Raw genomic sequence first — 17,829 nt, 5'->3', positions numbered from 1 at the left:
GGAGAGGTCTATAGTAGGGTGGCGGAGACTACATGATATGGTTACCAACAGGAATCTGCTGGAAATAAGGGAAATATCTCGGAGATGTGGCACACCAGCGTTGGCGTCACAGATACGGCTATTTAGGTCGGGGAGGAAAATACAAGAACCACTAGGCATCGTTCGTTCATTTTTCTTCGTTTTTACTTGCTCACTTTTCGTCATATTTTGTGAAATGTAAAAATTGTAACTACTGAATGGAAATAATTATATTACAGCTATAAATCTGTTAGGGATAAATAATAAAAAGACAGTCAGTACAAACAAGTGACGCCTAAAGGACTCGGTGGACTCCTGAGGGACACACAAACAACTCAGTGTACTCCTGAGGGACGCCTATAGGAACCCAGTGTACTCCTGAGGGACGCCTGAAGGACCCAGTGGACTCCTGAGGGACGCCTAAAAAACTCGGACTCCTAAGGGACCCGATGTTCAGGATTACTCTTCAGACTTACTGCCCCGAATGTTAAAAAAAAAATGGCTGAATATGTGTCAAATGGCTCATCATTATTGTTATCACTTTGAACCATGGATCATGTTTTTAATGTGGATTCTTCACAACAACGCAGCAGTATAAGTAACTTCGTCGTCAACTTGTTGGATAAAAGATGGCAACATTGTCAGTTCACTCAACAATGCTCCAACACTGACACAGCAAACAATTTCGTGTCATTTTCACAACTCTGCTAATAACACAGTCGCCAATACATGTTACAATAATGTTTGTGTTTGGTGTGACCCCACCATTAGACCATGGCCCCACCCTCAGACCATGGCCCCCACCCTTAAACCAAGGCCCCACCCTTAAACCATGACCCCACCCTTAAGCCATGACCCCACCCTCAGACCATGACCCCACCCTTACGTCGACGCGCATGAAGGATCGATGCTGGACTATCTAGTATAGGGACAAGAAACCCGTAAGCTCACTCACTCATTGGTCGTCTGAACAATACTTCCACCATTACAAGTACGTCCTCCACTACCACTACAAGTACGTCCTCCACCAACCCCTACAAGTACGTCCTCCGCCACCATTACAAGTAAGTACTCCACCACCATTACAAATACGTACTCCACCACCATTACAAGTACGTCCTCCACCACCATTACAAGTACGTCCTCCACTACCACTATAAGTACGTCCTCCACCATTACAAGTACGTACTCCACCACCACTACAAGTACGTACTCCACCACCACTACAAGTACGTCCTTCACCACCACCCACAAGTACGTCCTCCACCACCATCACTACAAGTACGTCCTCCACCACCACCGCAAGTACCACCAACAAGAACATCTTTTCTTCAACACATGTTCACAAACTCTGCACAATTTGTTAATATTTTGTTTCACTTTTTTGTTATTTACCATCAACTTCTTTCCCCCAATATGCCTTTTGTTTTTAGCATTGTGTGCGTTGTCTCAGAGTCTTGTCCTTGTATTAACGTCCAGTATGTCTTGACACTCTACCTCTATAGTCTTAAACTCTATTCAAATTAGATTAATTACTTAGTATAGAATGGTACGTATTGGGGTATCAGTATTGAGTTATATGAAGAATATTATTGGGGTTACAATAATGAAAACTAATTTGCGATCTTTACAGAATATGTCAGTCGTTGGTCCACCCATCTGGCTCCTGTTGTATGGTAAGGATACCGGGTAGTGTTTACTGAATGTTAATGTATTATTTAAAGCAGGTTGTTGAGAAGGAATCAAGTGATGAATAAATAAAACCTATTTATTAAGTGTACTGAGCATAACAGTTGTAAGTGAATGATTCATCACCAGTCTTTTTCTTTGTGCTAGATGTAATTCTGTACTGTACTGTACCCCAACCAGCAGCAACACTACCAAAGTCATCTCCCCAAAGATAAAAAGATCAATTCACGATCAATTTTTGTTCATTAATCTTTACACAATACGTCTCGCTGACAAGAGCTTAACAATTATTTCAAGATCAATAACTGGCCGTTTTTGTTGAACTCTTTATTGTTCTCGCCTCGACCCCATGTTTTGGGTCCGGGCGACCCCAGACATAAAGGGTACCTGACTTTACAGTTGAGGAAGTGAAAGCAGTAATAATATTAATTCATGTACTTCTTCAGGTATTGTGGTATTGGTAGGTACGTTTTTAAATGGTCATCGTGCCGGTGCGGCCCCAGAACCTAAAGACATGGTCCAGGGTTCTGTATCTGCGGGTCTTGAGGCCACGGGTTCTCCGGCAGTGCCAGCAGCGTGGCTTACAGCCCTCAGTACGGCGACGGAGTTAGCCCTTGTTAACCTTCCTGAGGCCCTCCGCAGGACGGCTGGTCAGGTTCACCTCTGTTTCAGCGATGCTCCTGGTCAGTACCTCCCCCTCAGGTGAGAATCTTTGCCCTCCTGTATTTAATTTTTGGCTTTCTTACACAATCAACCTACCCTCTGTCTCCTACAGCAGCATGATATCATACCTTAACTAACTTATATAATCATCCTTTGCCTTACCTAATAAATACTACTCCAACTGCTAAATTTTATTGTTTTATCATGCCTAAACCAGTGTTATATTTGTTGCCTGTGTGATATCTTACTGTTCTTCCAGTGAAAAATTGCTAAGACATGCTAAATTATTATTATCGTTCTCAACTTCAAGAGTAACGAATCAGAATATAAAAATTTAGTGATTATAACCAGACGGTAAGTACGTGTTTCACGCGACCGTCAACTGTTACAGGGCGACGTGGAAAAAACTAATGTACTGTTTACAACTAGTGGTATATGAGCTTCAGTACCGATAAATATAAAGCCTTACACTCAAGAAACACAAACAGTAAATCCAGATATAATGTGAATTTTATGTAACCCCTTAAAAAAATGAAGAAATAAGATCAAAACAAAATCCAAGTCAGTATCGCTGGGGGAAAATGAACTGGGCTACATAAACATATAACTTAACCCCCCCGTTACCTGAGCAGTGGTGCGCCGTCTTCCCCTACCAGTGGACCAACGTCGTGAATGTATCTAACATGTTCACTTATTCACGACTTGTTATAATTTGGCGAGAATGACAAATAAAAAACCACTTCTCGAGCACCATTGTCACGTCCAAGGAACATACACAGAGGAACTAGTATGCTGTAACTCCCTTGGTATCACCCTGTTACTGGCCAATCACGTGCCGACATCTGGCGATTTTATGACACCAATAATAATCATTTTCTTAATTCGGTTTTGATGTAAGCTAACATCCATGCACATTTACCTTAGATTTCATATTGCATTATTTGTTTTCAATGTGACGAATTATACTGGAAATGAAATGCAACTGATCATAAAGGTTGAGTTACTGTATTGTTATGTTCTATATATTACACATTTTATAATGTTGAGTGTCTCATTTCCGACAGATCTAAAAAATTAAGTGATTTTTTAAACCGCAGTCCTGAAAGATGAAATAATCTCACGCTTATGTATTGTAACTAATGAAAGATATCAATTTCTAATCTCTTCGTATCTTATCAACGAGGCTTTATTGTTTTATTGTATGTGTTTCTCCAAGAACTGATATTTGACAAGGTTGATCTCTGAGAAGCTGACTGATGGCTAATTCGTCACAATCGTCATCATGAGGTCTGAAGCTCACTAGCAAACCCCCGAATCCCTGGCAGAAATTAAACCTGTTTTGATCATATTAAATGAATATTTATATTAGTTGTGACAATTTATCATCCACATATATACTAAAATCGCTTGGATTTGGAAGATATAATATCCAATTTAGACCTTTATCTTGTTAATATATCCACTGATCTAATACATTTACATTCGACCTAACTATAGAATATTGTGATATTGGAGGGGTTGCTTTTATCATGCAATATTTACATTACTTACAGATGAACAGTTCGTGGGTAAGGTGTGGAGTGCGGGCCGGACCCCTATGAGTGTATGGACCTCACTAGCTTGGCGAGTCTCCCTGGTCCATACCTCCTACAAACAGGGGGCCACGCATGTCCTAGTGGGCCACACCTTCTGGCTCCTTCAGTCACTGATTTTGGTGAGGCAGAATAAGGAGTGGGAGAGAGAGAGAGAAGGGGGGTGGTGTGATGGGATAAGAGTGAAGGGTGATAACTGATGAGACTGGTGGAGACTAGGAAATGTGGACTGAGAGCCCCCCAAAAAAATAAAGCACAAAGTAAGCATGTACATTGCATGAGCGTGATGGAAATTCCTCCAGACACTTAGCTATACAACCTTCACAATACTAGCTAGTGTTCGTGTGTTGGGCATTAATTTATTACTTGACTCTGTTGCGCCTGTCGTGGTACACATAACGGCATCCTGTCAATTATGCAACAGTAAACTTTTTCTACAGCATTCCAAGGACGTCGGTCGGTTACAGGTCGTCTCGTATGCCACTCGCTTTGTACATACATAGATGTTCGTTTCTAACACAAGTCAATAAACAATATAATCGTATCCTTAAGTGCACACAGAAAATTTTATGCTTTTTCTTTCAGCAACACTTTCACACACCGCTGGAATTATACCAATCTGTTGTCAGTACATTTTCTTTTGGTTCATCCATCAGATTCCATGGGTTAGATAATAATAATTTAGCCATGAATCACTGATGGTTCTTGGAATGTCTTCTCTAAAAACAATCGGTCCATTGTGTATTGAGGACGTGTCGTAGTCGCTGGGCACCTAACTTTTCTTCTATGTATGTCACTCGCCATTTATCTTCATGAAATCTGAGATGTAAAAGGATTTCCAGTTTCAAAACAAGAGAATGTTGTACCAGATAGTCTCATTTCTTGTTGACATCTTCTGATTCTATAACTGCTGTGGACCCATGACTCAGTGGTAGAGTGTTTACCTCGCAAATGAATGGTCCCAGGTTCGATTCCCTCCTTGTAAATGATTCTTGTACCCTGGGCAATAAATCAGTACACTATCGGGTGTTTGTCCATGGTGAACCAACCCTTGGGTGGACTACAGCTGTTAACATCATGATAAGGTGGTGAGGAACCCACTGACTGCTTATTCTCAGGTCACATCTCACATTTTGTAAAGAAACATCAACTTTATATCTTTTCCATGAATGTAATATTTGATTTGTTGTTTAATTTTCTACATATGTCTCTTCTTGTGGCAGATCCAGGAGCTGGTGGCCAACAAGACCTTAAACATACAAGTGAGATACAATTGGCTGTACAGATGGAATATGTTTTGGATGATATAACTGGATTATCCCTTCACGTATATTTTAACAAACATTTTAGAGCAGAGATTCAATAATCCTCTGTATCTATTCTTATATATTTGCTTATATTTATTAACTTTTCGTTGCTTGAACACTTGAGAGGTGAAAGTTATTGTCTGAATTTTATTTCTGTATGAAAATCTGATGCATTTATTTTCCCCATTCCAGAAAACACAGTTGTTGTTTGTGTCTACTGAAGGTGAAGACTCGGACTTCAACAGGATCCTGGAGGCCAACATTCCAGAGAAGCTGAATGTTCTCCTGCTTCACGTTTATCAGCCTCTTGGAGACTCTCACTCACATAGGAGGAGAAGGAGCATATCCAAGGAGAACAAGGAAGGGTATGATGTCGAGAAAGATAAGAAAGATGGGGATGAGAGACCTGGCGATGATCAAGAAAAACAAAAATTGACGCTCGTGAGGGATGGTGTGGACTCGGGTGTTGCACTTGTGGGTGAAGGTCGAGCGATCCTTCCAGGCAAGATGAAGCCATTGAAAACAACGACAGACGAAACACGACTAGATACAAACTATAATAAGCAACTCACCAAGAAAGAAGGAAACATGAGGGTAAACTATAGTAACGAAGAAATTAATTTGTCCCTAAAACATATAACGAAAAACGTCAAAGATAAACTGAAAGAAGATGAGTACTTGAATTGTGGTGTTAAAATCCCAGAGAGAAGTTGGGAGATTGGACGAGGGGTGGATCAGAGTGGATTAGGAGGAACCTTGGTCACTGCCAGCTTGAGAGAACATACCAAAACAATTGTACATCGAGGCCCCCTTAGAGTCACATGGGAAACTAAAACAAATGAGTATCATGGCAGCATAAACAGGACGATACGACAGATTGATGACAGAGACATCGTCAGTTTCTCTTCTATACCTCAAGTGGGTCTCCATATGGCAGTGACTCCAGGTGACGGTAGCGTCGTCCTCCGGAAAGTCGGGGTATGGAACAAGTTTTCCGGGCTCCTCCTTGACGGGCCACTACAAGCAACACCTTCAGCAAGTTTCCATGGCAGAGATCTGATTCTGACAACCGTGCATGTAGGTTACAGTGAGAAAATTACACACACACTATTTATTTATGTTCATATACTCAGTATTTGCAAATAATGACAAACACAGATGTACTTCAACACAGTTTACAGACAAACACACACACAAAATCTTTTCACCATAACCATTTTCTATGTCCACTTCCTCATTTAAGAAACCTCGAGTGTTTGAGGTGAAGGGACCAGATGGCAATGTGAGGAGCTCCCTGCAGGATGTGGATGGCTACGTGGTCGAGGTTATCCGCATCCTGGAAAGGAGCCTCAACTTTTCTGCTGTCATTACCGCCACCAACACCTTCGGCAGTCAGCTCCCCAATGGTTCCTGGAATGGCATGCTGGGCTTCTTGATTCGAGGGGTGTGTTTCTCTCTCTCCCAGTAGTTTTACATTAACATAGTTCATTATCGTCTGGATTAAATGACTTATTGTTAAAATAGCCAAAAGGTGAACTGGCCAGAAATCCCTAAACATGTTGACTTATTCCTTTCTTCTCCTTCTTCACGATCTGTAAGACATGCTCTCCTTTCGTTTTATTCATACACAAAGGTAGTCTCCCTGAAATTCCCTTTTTCACCATTAGGAGGCTGACCTATCCCCACTGGATTTCTCACCGTCGTGGGCCAGGGCGCAGGCGGTGGATTTTAGCGAGTGGTTCAGTACGGATGGTGTCATCATCGTCTCACAAGCACCCCAGCCTCTCCAGAGACCCTTCCTCCTCCTTCAGATATTCTCAAGTTGGGTATGTCCTTCGACAGTGTTAGATGGGCGCTAAGTATTATAAAGATGATTTGGATCTACACCCCGGGTCCGTTAACTGGTTGGAAACTTCCTCGACCTCTTTATTCTTCTTAACCCCTCTTTCTTCTTTGCAAGGCAAAGTATGTCATCATCCCAGTGTTTTGTGGATGTTATTGTCGTAAGAAAGACTTTGCCCTCTCTCTCACAAGGGCACCAGCGTTATACGTATTTCTTCCATCTCTGGTTGAACTTAACTATTTCTGACACTAATTATTCCTTTCTGTTTATTAGAGTTGTGCTTTCGTCATCAGACTCATCACTAACACTATCCATCCGTTGTGTAGGTATGGCTGTCGATCCTGGTGACCGGTGTGTTAACAGGGAGCTTATTATGGGCAATGGACTATTTCCTGAGACACCCAGGAGCTAACAGGTCCGTCCTTTTATCTGCAGGAAAGTTCTCACTGAGATGTACTCAACTCTACAATTAGGTGTGCAGTGCTGGTCACACTTCACTTTGTATTTGATGAATACAAAGATATTTCTCCCATGATATTTGTTGAAAAAATACCAAATACAGTAATGGATTAAAATGTAAAACCAACCGCAATACTGAATTAAATAATTACTTAAGGTTCTGTAATTTGATATAGAAATATTACTTATGGTTATTACGAGCAGTTTTAATTATAAAATTTGTTTATGTTTCAGGTGTAATGGTGGCAGAGGAGTGACACAACAGGAGTGCCAGTCCACCTACCAAGGCGTGTTGGCCGCCACACTGAAGCTCTTCGTCACTCAGAGTTGGTTTTCTCGCTTGTTTCAGGTCATGTGGGCCCTAGTACTAACAGGTCCCTAAAATATTAATAATCTAACCATCTAAATTAGGCTCATTTAATCAGTTAGTTATTCGCTTGCTACATATTTGCCTCAATTTTTATACCCCGATCTTGATATTGTTGTCACTTCCATTCTGTATTTATTCCATAATGAATTGGATACAGAGCTTAACTGGTTTTGTATTTCTTGTAATTTAAATCTCCAGGTGTTGTTTAATTTAAATCTGCACTTTATGTTCCTTGATTTACTTGTAAATCCTCACTTATTGTATTTCCTATACTATAGTTATGTCTTAAACCACCATCCCCTAAGCTAAGGGCTAAACCATCGTCCTCATAGGGGAAATAAATAAAGTGATATGACGAATAAACCAGAGAAAGAAACCATATCTCATCACATCTCTCCGATACCAACTCGCTCCCTATAACCACAGGCAGCAAGACCTGGTGTCTCTCCTGGTCAGCACGGGTGGCATCCTCCTGTCTCTTCCTGGCGGTGGTGTCACTGGTGGGGATCTATCAGAGTTACATCATCGCATTCCTCGCCGTCCCAAGGAGAGCAGCACCCATAGACTCCGCCATTGATCTGATGGAGAGGCTGGATACTGTCACACCCATTGTCCGCAAGAATACTGTATATTATCATTTTGTTGTAGTAAGTTTGAAGTGTATTTGTTTACTGTATCTCTTATGATGGCCTATGACTGTAACTGTTCTGTATATGGGTGCGACAGTGAGGTAGTTATTGTACCGAGCTGGCAGTCCACTGGGCCTGGGTTAAAAATGACTTTGAGGGAGGAAATGTGACTGATACCCGATATGGGCCAGTGCTAGTAGTATACGGTAACTACTCGTATATCCTTTCGACAATGTGGCTCCATATACTCTCATCTATGTCGTTCATGTCAATCACAAACAGGGTGGGTTCAAGGATAGACCTTTGTGGTACTCCACTGAGAACATTTTTCCATTTAGAATGTACTCCATTATTACCACTCTTTGTTGCTTGTCTTCGAGCCAGTTGTTAATCCACCACAAAATCTTGCCGATGATACCATGTGCCTGGATCTCAGAGGCATTGCACCCCATGATCTACTGCTATCTGTCTGTATAATAAGGAAGCATGACTTTTTTTTGTACAATAACTTCGGGTCAAGAACTCACAGTGGACCTCACTAGTCACCCCACGAACGTTGCTCCCTGATGTGTCTAATCATGTGATAGTGTCCCTCAGTACTCACCTGAAGATTTGGTACCCCAACTAAACCCACCTGAAGTTTAAGTATCCCAACTTACCCTGGTGTCAAATCTTCACGAGATCCCAATTAACTGACTATCTCAACCTGTATGTGATGTGTGTTACTGTACTCACTACTCTTCCTGTAACTCATATGGTACAAGTGCCAGTTTATGGCCTGTATCCACCTGATATCTTTTTTGTTTCTAAATTCCCTTCTAGTCTTACGTATTTCACATGAATTTTCAGAACTTTGAGAGTTATAGCCCCATCGCAGCCAACTTGAAATTCCATCAAGATTCATTCCTCAACACTTGGGACTTCTTCCAATTGATCCAACAAGGGAAATATGCCCTTATAGGTAAGAATTGTGTTTGTTCACAACTTAAACTCATCCACTTGTCTTTCTTTATACTGTACAGATACTCTGTTCAGTTTTCCTTGCCCTCAACTCCAACAAGGAATATGGAAATTATGCCTGTGTGTGTGTGTGTGTGTGTGTGTGTGTGTGTGTGTGTGTGTGTCATGTCTTGGATTATAGCTGTAACTTGTGAGTTGTGTAATTTGTAAATTTATCTATATTTTTCTGTATTTCTGTGTATCTCTTATTTGTTTTTAGTTTTCTTTAAATTGAATACAGTACTGTATTTACCGAAATATTACATAATTATGAAGTACAATACAGTATGTAAAATATTTACCCAGTAAGTTATCTACTTTTTGTGATCATTGCAGTACTCTCTTCCCTCTAGTTTCATGCCAAGGAACCACATGCCATATACTAATACAAATACAGAGATATAAATACAAACATACCTTGCCTCACAAACCCCATTTTTCAATCACTGTTTCTTTGATCCTCCAACAGACACCTACTCTTCGGGTGTGGGTCGAGCTGCCAAGTTTGAGTCGCAGGGATCACAGTGTCGATTTTATATTTCTCGACAAGTCCTCAAAGCAGACCTCGACCTTATGGCTCATCCTCAAAACTCTGTCTTCAAGGAGCAGATAGATTTAGCGTGAGTGTCAATTTGGTGTTAGCATCAGTTTGATGATAATGTCAGTTTAACTTGCATCAACCTAGTAAGGGTGTCTTGATCTGATACTGATGTTCATTATGTGTAAGTGTCTGTTTGGTTTGTAGGTTATTTGGTTAATATTGGTCTGATATGGATGATGACTTTAAGTGATCATTAACCAGTCTGTCAGGAATGAGAGACAACTAAATGTGAATGTCTACAAGTCAAGTGTCAGTTAGGCAAGAGTGACAGTCAGGTTTGTGTCAGCCAGGCATAAGTGTCGGTTACATACAAATATTTAACATCATGATTTGTCTGATACTGTACATGTATTAGTAATGACCATAAGCATCTACTATTCTAAAGTGACAACCGGGCAAAATCATTTCTCAGACTTCAGCGGCTGCGTTCCTTTGGAATAATTGAGAAAATTAAAGACAACTACTACTCGACCTCCTGTGAGAGAGAACTTGCCATAGGAAATCTGGATGCCCTTAGTCTTAATCAGGTCAGTTGGTACTCCAGTTATATTAAAATTATTTTTTAGAAGCAACAATACAGGTACATACAGGTACAACAGCAATAAATACAGGAGTGTCTGAAAAAAAAATAGGAGGGGAATAAGTTAGGATGGAGAGAGAGAACAAGGATAGAGAGGTAAAGTAAGGAGAGAGGAAATAGGACAGGGTAAGACAGGGGTAAGGAAAGGAAAGGTAGTTATGTGTGTGTATTAATGTATTTTCAGTCCTAAAATTCACCTCAGAAACAACATTATACAGTATCTCTTTGACAAGTTATTTTGAGTTACTGGGAAACACAAATTGAAGTGACTACAATCCAATGAAATTAGAAAACCTGGGTGTAGGTCGTTAATTTTCATTTACTGTGTGCTTATATATTATTTTGTCCCTCGTCCTGCATTCTAATGAGTTAAATAGAGCTAAGAAAATCATACTTTCATTTGTAAATGCTTCTCCAAAATTACAGTAGTTTAAATCCAAAAATTTTTTTGTTATTCCAGAGGTAGATGCTTGAGGTAGGTAAAAAATTTATGGCAAAATTTGTTAACTAACAGTTAATTCTGAATGGGATTTCTATTATCTGTATCAAGCACAAGATTTTAAACATACCTGTACAATACAAGATCCTGTACTGTACTCCGTAAGTTGCCATACTTAAAAGTTCATTAATGTTTAAATTTCCAAGTACTGTACACATGTACAGTACCGTATACCCTCGATAGCTCGGCACATATGAGGCTCTGGCCCTGCCGAGTTATCCGAAATTCCGACTTATCGAGGCATTTTCCCCTCCTACAAATACATGTAATTAGTACTAACTGTAAAAAGGTAACACTTATTCAGCACTGCAGGCAAAGAATGAAGCATCATATTAGGAGACACAGATGTATGTTAGGTGCCACATAGGTATGGCAGGTGACACAGAGGTATGGGAGGTGATGCAGGTGGCCAGATATGCTGAGATTTTCTCAGATAATTTTATATATCTCGGCATTTCCCGAGTTATACTAAAACATTCCGAGACCATATTCATGACGAGTTATATGAAATTCAGAGTTATCAAATGCCGAGTTATAGAGGGTTTACTGTACAGTACTGTATTAAACAAAATTACAAAAGTACTTACTACAACCTGGTTTAGTGTGTGTTCTTCTCTTTCATTTTCAAAAATGTGACTTTATGCATTCCACAGGTACAGAGTGCATTCTTTGTGTTGGCTGTCGGGTACATCATATCCCTCTTGGGCTTCATCTCAGAAATTATCTACAGGTTTTGTGGGTCATAGAAAATAAGCTGCAGTATCCTGTCAGGGACCCTGAAGACTTCATGTTATCACTCTGACTTACATGTGATACTTTTCTCTGTTCTGTCTTAAAAGAGGAAGAGCTACTGTATTACTGTGCGAGACCACTACAGTGGATGTAGAGTAATGTATCCACTATCAGAGAATATGCAAATCCAATGTAATATTCATCTGTTCTTCACTTAATGCAATAAAAAATTGATATATCACAATCAAAATTTTACTTTTTTTATATTCCTTCTAATTAGATTATAGAAATCCTCACAGAGCTTACACAAAGTTACAAATTAGATATTCTGTTGTTTTATGAGTACAGAATATGTACCAAATCCCTTCTACCCTCTGCTCCTTTTATGGAAATAGATAGTACTGTACAGGTAGTTTGTAATCTCCTGTTATTTTATGGTGAATGGAGGGTTAATGTAAATCACCACATTATTTAAGAAGCCAGTGAAGATACAGACAGGTACAAAGTTCTCCTCATTTTTTTCCAGTATTGAACTGGCTCTATTTTCCCTACTGGACCCTATTGGAAATAAGCATCTGATGCTTTGTTACTTAATCCTTAGTCACATTGTTTTAGTGTTTACCATTGTTTGTACAACTGCACTGTCTAAGTAAAGGCAAAGGAAAAAGTTGTGTTATACCCCTTTAGCGTCATGTTCAGAAAACCATGACAAAAAGTTTAGGTAAAGTGACAGCGAAGCTTTGAGGTTCCAGAACATAAGGCATGGTAAGTGTACTAATGTGGGTTTTTCTTTGACTGTACATTGGAAATTGTATACCTGCACAATATACACTTTACAGCTGAGATGTCAACACCACCCTCACCATCAACCAAACCAAGACCATGGTTATGCACATCAACCTCTACTCCAACCTTGTCCCACCTCCCTCCATTACTTTGGGCCCCAATACTCTCCAAGTCGTGGACTCCACTAAGCTCATCAGCGTCACTATAGATAACAAAACAAATTGGAAACAACACGTCAGTACTGTACAGTTGTCAAATCCTCCAGTTTTCGTCTCCATCTTCTCCGCCGACTCAAGTCCCTCGGAGTTCCCGCACCCGAGCTCCTCAGTGTTTACTCAACATTCATACTTTCCAAGCTCACCTAAGCCTCCCCTGCCTGGTCTTCTTCCCTAAATGCCACACAACAGAGACACCTAGAAAAAGTGCAAAAGAGAGCATGCAAGATTATTCTCTCCCCCTCCTCCTCCACATATCAAGAAGCGCTCAACACACTGACCCTCTCGGTTCTCTCTGATTATCACCACGACCTCATCTGCAAATTTGTTGAGAAGCTTCTGCACCATCCTCGACACCGGCTCTTATTTCCACCCAAGATCCCTCATCCGCAATTTTTTTTTTAACGGGAATTAGCCCACCCGTGCACAGGTCAAACAACCCACAACGGGGCCTGGGGGGCAAAAAAAAAAAAAAGAACAGAAAGAAATTGAAAATAGAGAAGAAAAAGGTTATACTGTACTGTGTTAAGCTAAACCACAAAGGTGCTGGAAAACCAGCTTTTTAAAGTGAGACAGATTGTATAAGTATGGAAACACAGAAGGCAGAGCATTCCACAGTTTGGCTGTGTGAGGAAAGAAGGAGGTACTACAATGGGTTATTCTCGTGTGACTGACATCCACAGAAACGGTGGGCACTGTGGGCAAGACGTATGTTACGAGCCCACGGCCTTGCCGGCGGTACACAGGATGCCAAATCCACCGAACATTGCCCGTTAAAGTACCTTTAAAAGAGAGACAGTGAAGCAACGTTGCGGCGAAGAGAAAGGGAAGAGAGATTGTCGACTAAAGGAGGAGAGTAAATAAGATGAAATGCCTTTGATTCCACCCTATCTAATAGTTGGACAGAAGAAGAGCCACCTCAGATATGAGAGCAATACTCCAAGTTAGGATGAATGAATCCCTTATATACTTGGAGCAACTGCTCAGGAGTGAAGTAGCTACGGCATCTGTACAGCATTCCCAACTGCCGGGAGGCAGCTTTAGCTATATTAACGATGTATGATTTCCAGGACATATTGGAGGAAATGGTGAGGCCTAACATATTTATTTCAGAATTTGGCAGGATGATAGCGTCCTGAAATATAATTGGTGGGAGATCATCTAATTTACAAAGTGTAATTGGTAAATATTGAGTTTTATTACTATTGAATTGCTGTTCGACACCACAACTGCATCCAGCCCATACGAGTATGTACTGATCGCTATGTGAACAGCCCAGACCCAACCATTGTAAAAATTATCAATAACTTGTAATCATCCAGTGTGTTAACTCCCAATCAAAATTACCTTTTTGCACTGTCACTAAGTTGAAATGCCCTGTAGTGTGCCTTCTCCCAACTTAGTTATTATACAGTGACCCCTCCGTTAACGAACTCAATCCGTTCCAGAAGGTCGTTCGTTAACCGAAACCATTGTTTCAATGGGTTTTTGGGTAATTGGTTCCAGCTCACCGAAAATTTCCTAAATTCAACAAAAATGGTAGAAAAGTTCACTTACTTTGAGGTGTGTATGTAGAAGGCTCCTGGATGATGATGATGGGATTTAGAATGGGGGTGGAGGAGAAGGAAGAAGAGAAGGCATTGGGGTGGAAGAGAAGTCACCCCATGGCGCCATTTCACCCATAAAATTTTAGCTCTCTTGGTGTAATTCAAGATTATTTTCTTTAAATCAACACTGCACTGCATTATATATTGTCAATATGTAAAATATATTTCAAAATGACCAATAATTTGCTTGGAAACACAGAAAAAAGCGTTTAGTTGAAGAGAGTCTCAAGCAAGATGTTACCTCCAGTGAAAACAGAGAGAGACTAACTCCTGTTTGCTGTGTTAAGAGGCTGGATGCCGCGCATTAAACTAGTCACTTTACCTTCAATTATGTTCAATAATTGTTAAAATGACTAAAAAATTGAATATTAAACTTTTAAAATTATTGAATAGTATAAACTTCTTGATATTTACTAAAATAGTAAGGAATTTAAGCCCTAGAACCGATTAATGTATTGGCGGACTGATACTAAAGCTGGTTGCCCGGTCAGTGCAAGCGAAAACATGTTGAGGTCGGTTCGTAAGAACTTTGTTAACCGAATTTTTTTTCGTTAACTGAATTGAAGATCCTTATGGAAGGCAGTTCGTTAATCGAAATTACGTTAACCGAGGTGTTCGTTAAACGAGGGGTCACTGTATATCATATTTGTATCACTTAGGTTACTTGTATATTATTTGTCAATCAAGAGACCCATTCCCCAATAATGTAACAGTATATTTTCAGCCTTCTGGCTGCTATGCTCTTTCAATAAATCGTTTTTATTATTATTATTACAATACTGTACCCGCATTGTCTATATACAGTATTACCCCGCTTTACACGGTTTCACTTTCCGCGATTTCTCGGTTTCACTAACGCGATTTCTCATTTACGTGGAACCTTGCCAGAACTGGACTTTCACTTTCCGCGGTGCATCTACTCATATACGCGGTGAAGTATAATTTATTTTTTATTTTTTTTATTTAGCTCATAAAATTCATACAAATTACCCGGCCAGAATATAATATACATTGCTGGAATTCTTACAATATGATGATCATTTTGAATATAAACATCATGGATTTTGCATTAGACATACAAATTTTAGATCTGTAATAATTTGGTTTACACAAAGCAAATATCTTATCCTTTGTGTAGAATATATGAAGTTTACATTCAAAATATTCCCTGACCTGCAAGGAATCCAGAAATGTCAATTATATTATCCTAACTTTAGTCTGAGGTATTATTTATTACTAAACGTTAATATCTAGTGTTTTCACCCAACATTTCTCAGAGAGGTAGGAGCTAGTGAGCTGGAAAGAGGGGGGTGGGGGGGATTTGAGTCCATTATTTGAATGGACATTAACCTGGCGACCGTATTTCTCTTAAATATTAATTGTGTGAGCATACCATCATAAAATTTAGATGTTATTTTTACTACAACATAGGTATTGTGTTGGAAAAAGTGGAGTTTGGGGGTCGGGCCAGTCTCTATTGGAATTAATCCCATATGTTCTGTTGTTCACTTTATGCGGTTTTCACTTTCCGCAGTACCCTGTGGGTTCAATTGACCGCGTAAATCGGGTACTACTGTACATGTCAGACCAATTATTATAGATTGTATGACAATTTTACTGAATAAATATTATTACTGCATTATTATAGTATATTTTCTGAAGCAAGTTTTGTTAACATGTGCTACCTTGCTGGTCTTAAAAGTGGTTTGCCTATTTTAGAACTGAACACTTGAGATTCATGCATAAAAACACTTAAACTTGAAGTACCTAAAACTAAAATAACAATCTTCATTCTTATCTCTTGAGGTTAAGTACAGTGGTGATTTACTCTACCTGATACCCATATGAAATTGCATTCCTTCAATAAATATTTTGAATGTAGCAACTGTACTGTGTGTCGACATATAAGGTTGGTAACCAAAATGGAGTGGAAGGATTCTTCATGTTTCCATCTTTCTGAAAATCAAAGAAAAGGAAACATCTTTAGACATGGTTAGACAGGAAATAATTTAAATAAAATAATGTAAAAATATAGCTTTTGTTCAAGCACTGATTTGACATAAAATTGACCTAAGCAATCTCAAAGTCAAAACTGTCATGTATAAAACTTTCCTCCTATATACAGTAAAGTACTGTACAGTATTTACATTTTTCAAATTGTGTTCCTATTTTTCTTTCATTGTTTCTTTCTTCAATTTTTAGTTTTTCTTTTTTCTACTTTTCCAATCTATCCTTCTCTGTCTTGTTCATCACCAGGCCTTGATTATACTTGTTGAGGTGCTTCCCCAGACATCCCTTGAGGACATATCCTGTACAACACTCCTTACAAACAAGCAGCAATAAATATTTCTCAGATGTAAGAGCCAAATCGCCAGACACAATAGTTTTGGTGTTAAAATTGTTTTTTGTACAGTAGCTACATGGTGCCCAGCAATGTGTGGTTAATAAGTACAACGGATACAGAAATAAGCAAAGCTCAGGATGTATTTATAAAAGCATTATACTGTACAGTATTGCTAAATATAAACCGGTACGACTGTCCAAGAAAATTTCAATATAAATTATCTGTTGTAAATATTACAATTTACAGAGAAGAGAAAATATTTACAGTGGGGTATGCTATAACGAAGGGATCCTACTACGAATATTCCTATAACGAACGGTTTTACCTATAAAACTGAGAATGCTATAACGAACGAAACTCCTACAACGAACATTATTTAAAAAAAAAATTTTTTTTTTTACTAATTTATTGTTTTTTTATTGCAAGTATTAATGATGATCTTTATTTCAGGGGTTTAGATGCATATTTATGCACTTTTCTGCAATTTTTACAATTTTATATTATATTTTTCAGTGTTAAGTGGTTGTATTTGGGGGCCTGGAACGTATTAATCCTATAACGAACGAATGCTATAACGAACAAGGTTCTAGAACCAATTAGATTCGTTATAGCATACCCCACTGTACAAAAACACTGGTGAAATACTGTAATATAATACAAAAGGTTTCAGACATGAATAAAAGTCGATAATCAAATACAGATGGCTTGTACTCAAATTACTGGTCAGGGGTATTTGATATACAGTGGTCCCTCGGTTAACGAACACAATTCGTTCCAGAAGGTCGTTCGTTAATCGAAACCATTGTTTCAATGGGATTTTGGGTAATTGGTTCCAGCTCACCGAAAATTACATACAAACTAAAAATAAATGCAGTAAAGTAAACTTACTTTGAGGT

The 17,829-nt window shown here is 39.2% G+C and overlaps 1 protein-coding gene across 2 annotated transcripts; it reads left to right on the top strand.

Annotated features, from left to right (window-relative positions):
- The first annotated feature begins 884 nt into the window (after positions 1–884).
- Positions 885–12,221, top strand: LOC121877259 (glutamate receptor-like). Of its 2 annotated transcripts, XM_042382924.1 has the most exons (15): positions 885–1,082; positions 1,652–1,694; positions 2,154–2,390; positions 3,924–4,084; positions 5,186–5,224; positions 5,462–6,346; positions 6,513–6,713; positions 6,937–7,095; positions 7,439–7,527; positions 7,806–7,897; positions 8,368–8,588; positions 9,420–9,531; positions 10,039–10,189; positions 10,583–10,697; positions 11,903–12,221. In XM_042382924.1, the coding sequence occupies exons 2-15, from the start codon at positions 1,655–1,657 to the stop codon at positions 11,993–11,995; spliced, it is 2,595 nt and encodes an 864-aa protein (XP_042238858.1). In that variant the 5' UTR covers positions 885–1,082; positions 1,652–1,654; the 3' UTR covers positions 11,996–12,221. The 2 variants fall into 2 exon arrangements, with proteins under 2 accessions (XP_042238858.1, XP_042238850.1); XM_042382916.1 differs by lacking the exon at positions 885–1,082 and having other exon boundaries at positions 1,259–1,694.
- Positions 12,222–17,829: the final 5,608 nt, after the last annotated feature.

The sequence above is a fragment of the Homarus americanus genome, unplaced genomic scaffold (assembly GCF_018991925.1).
Source record: "Homarus americanus isolate GMGI-L3 unplaced genomic scaffold, GMGI_Hamer_2.0 scaffold33468, whole genome shotgun sequence".
NCBI classification, from domain to species: Eukaryota; Metazoa; Arthropoda; class Malacostraca; order Decapoda; family Nephropidae; genus Homarus; species Homarus americanus.
The sequence above is the reverse complement of the archived record's forward strand: the minus strand, read 5'-3'. Positions and strand labels throughout refer to the sequence as shown.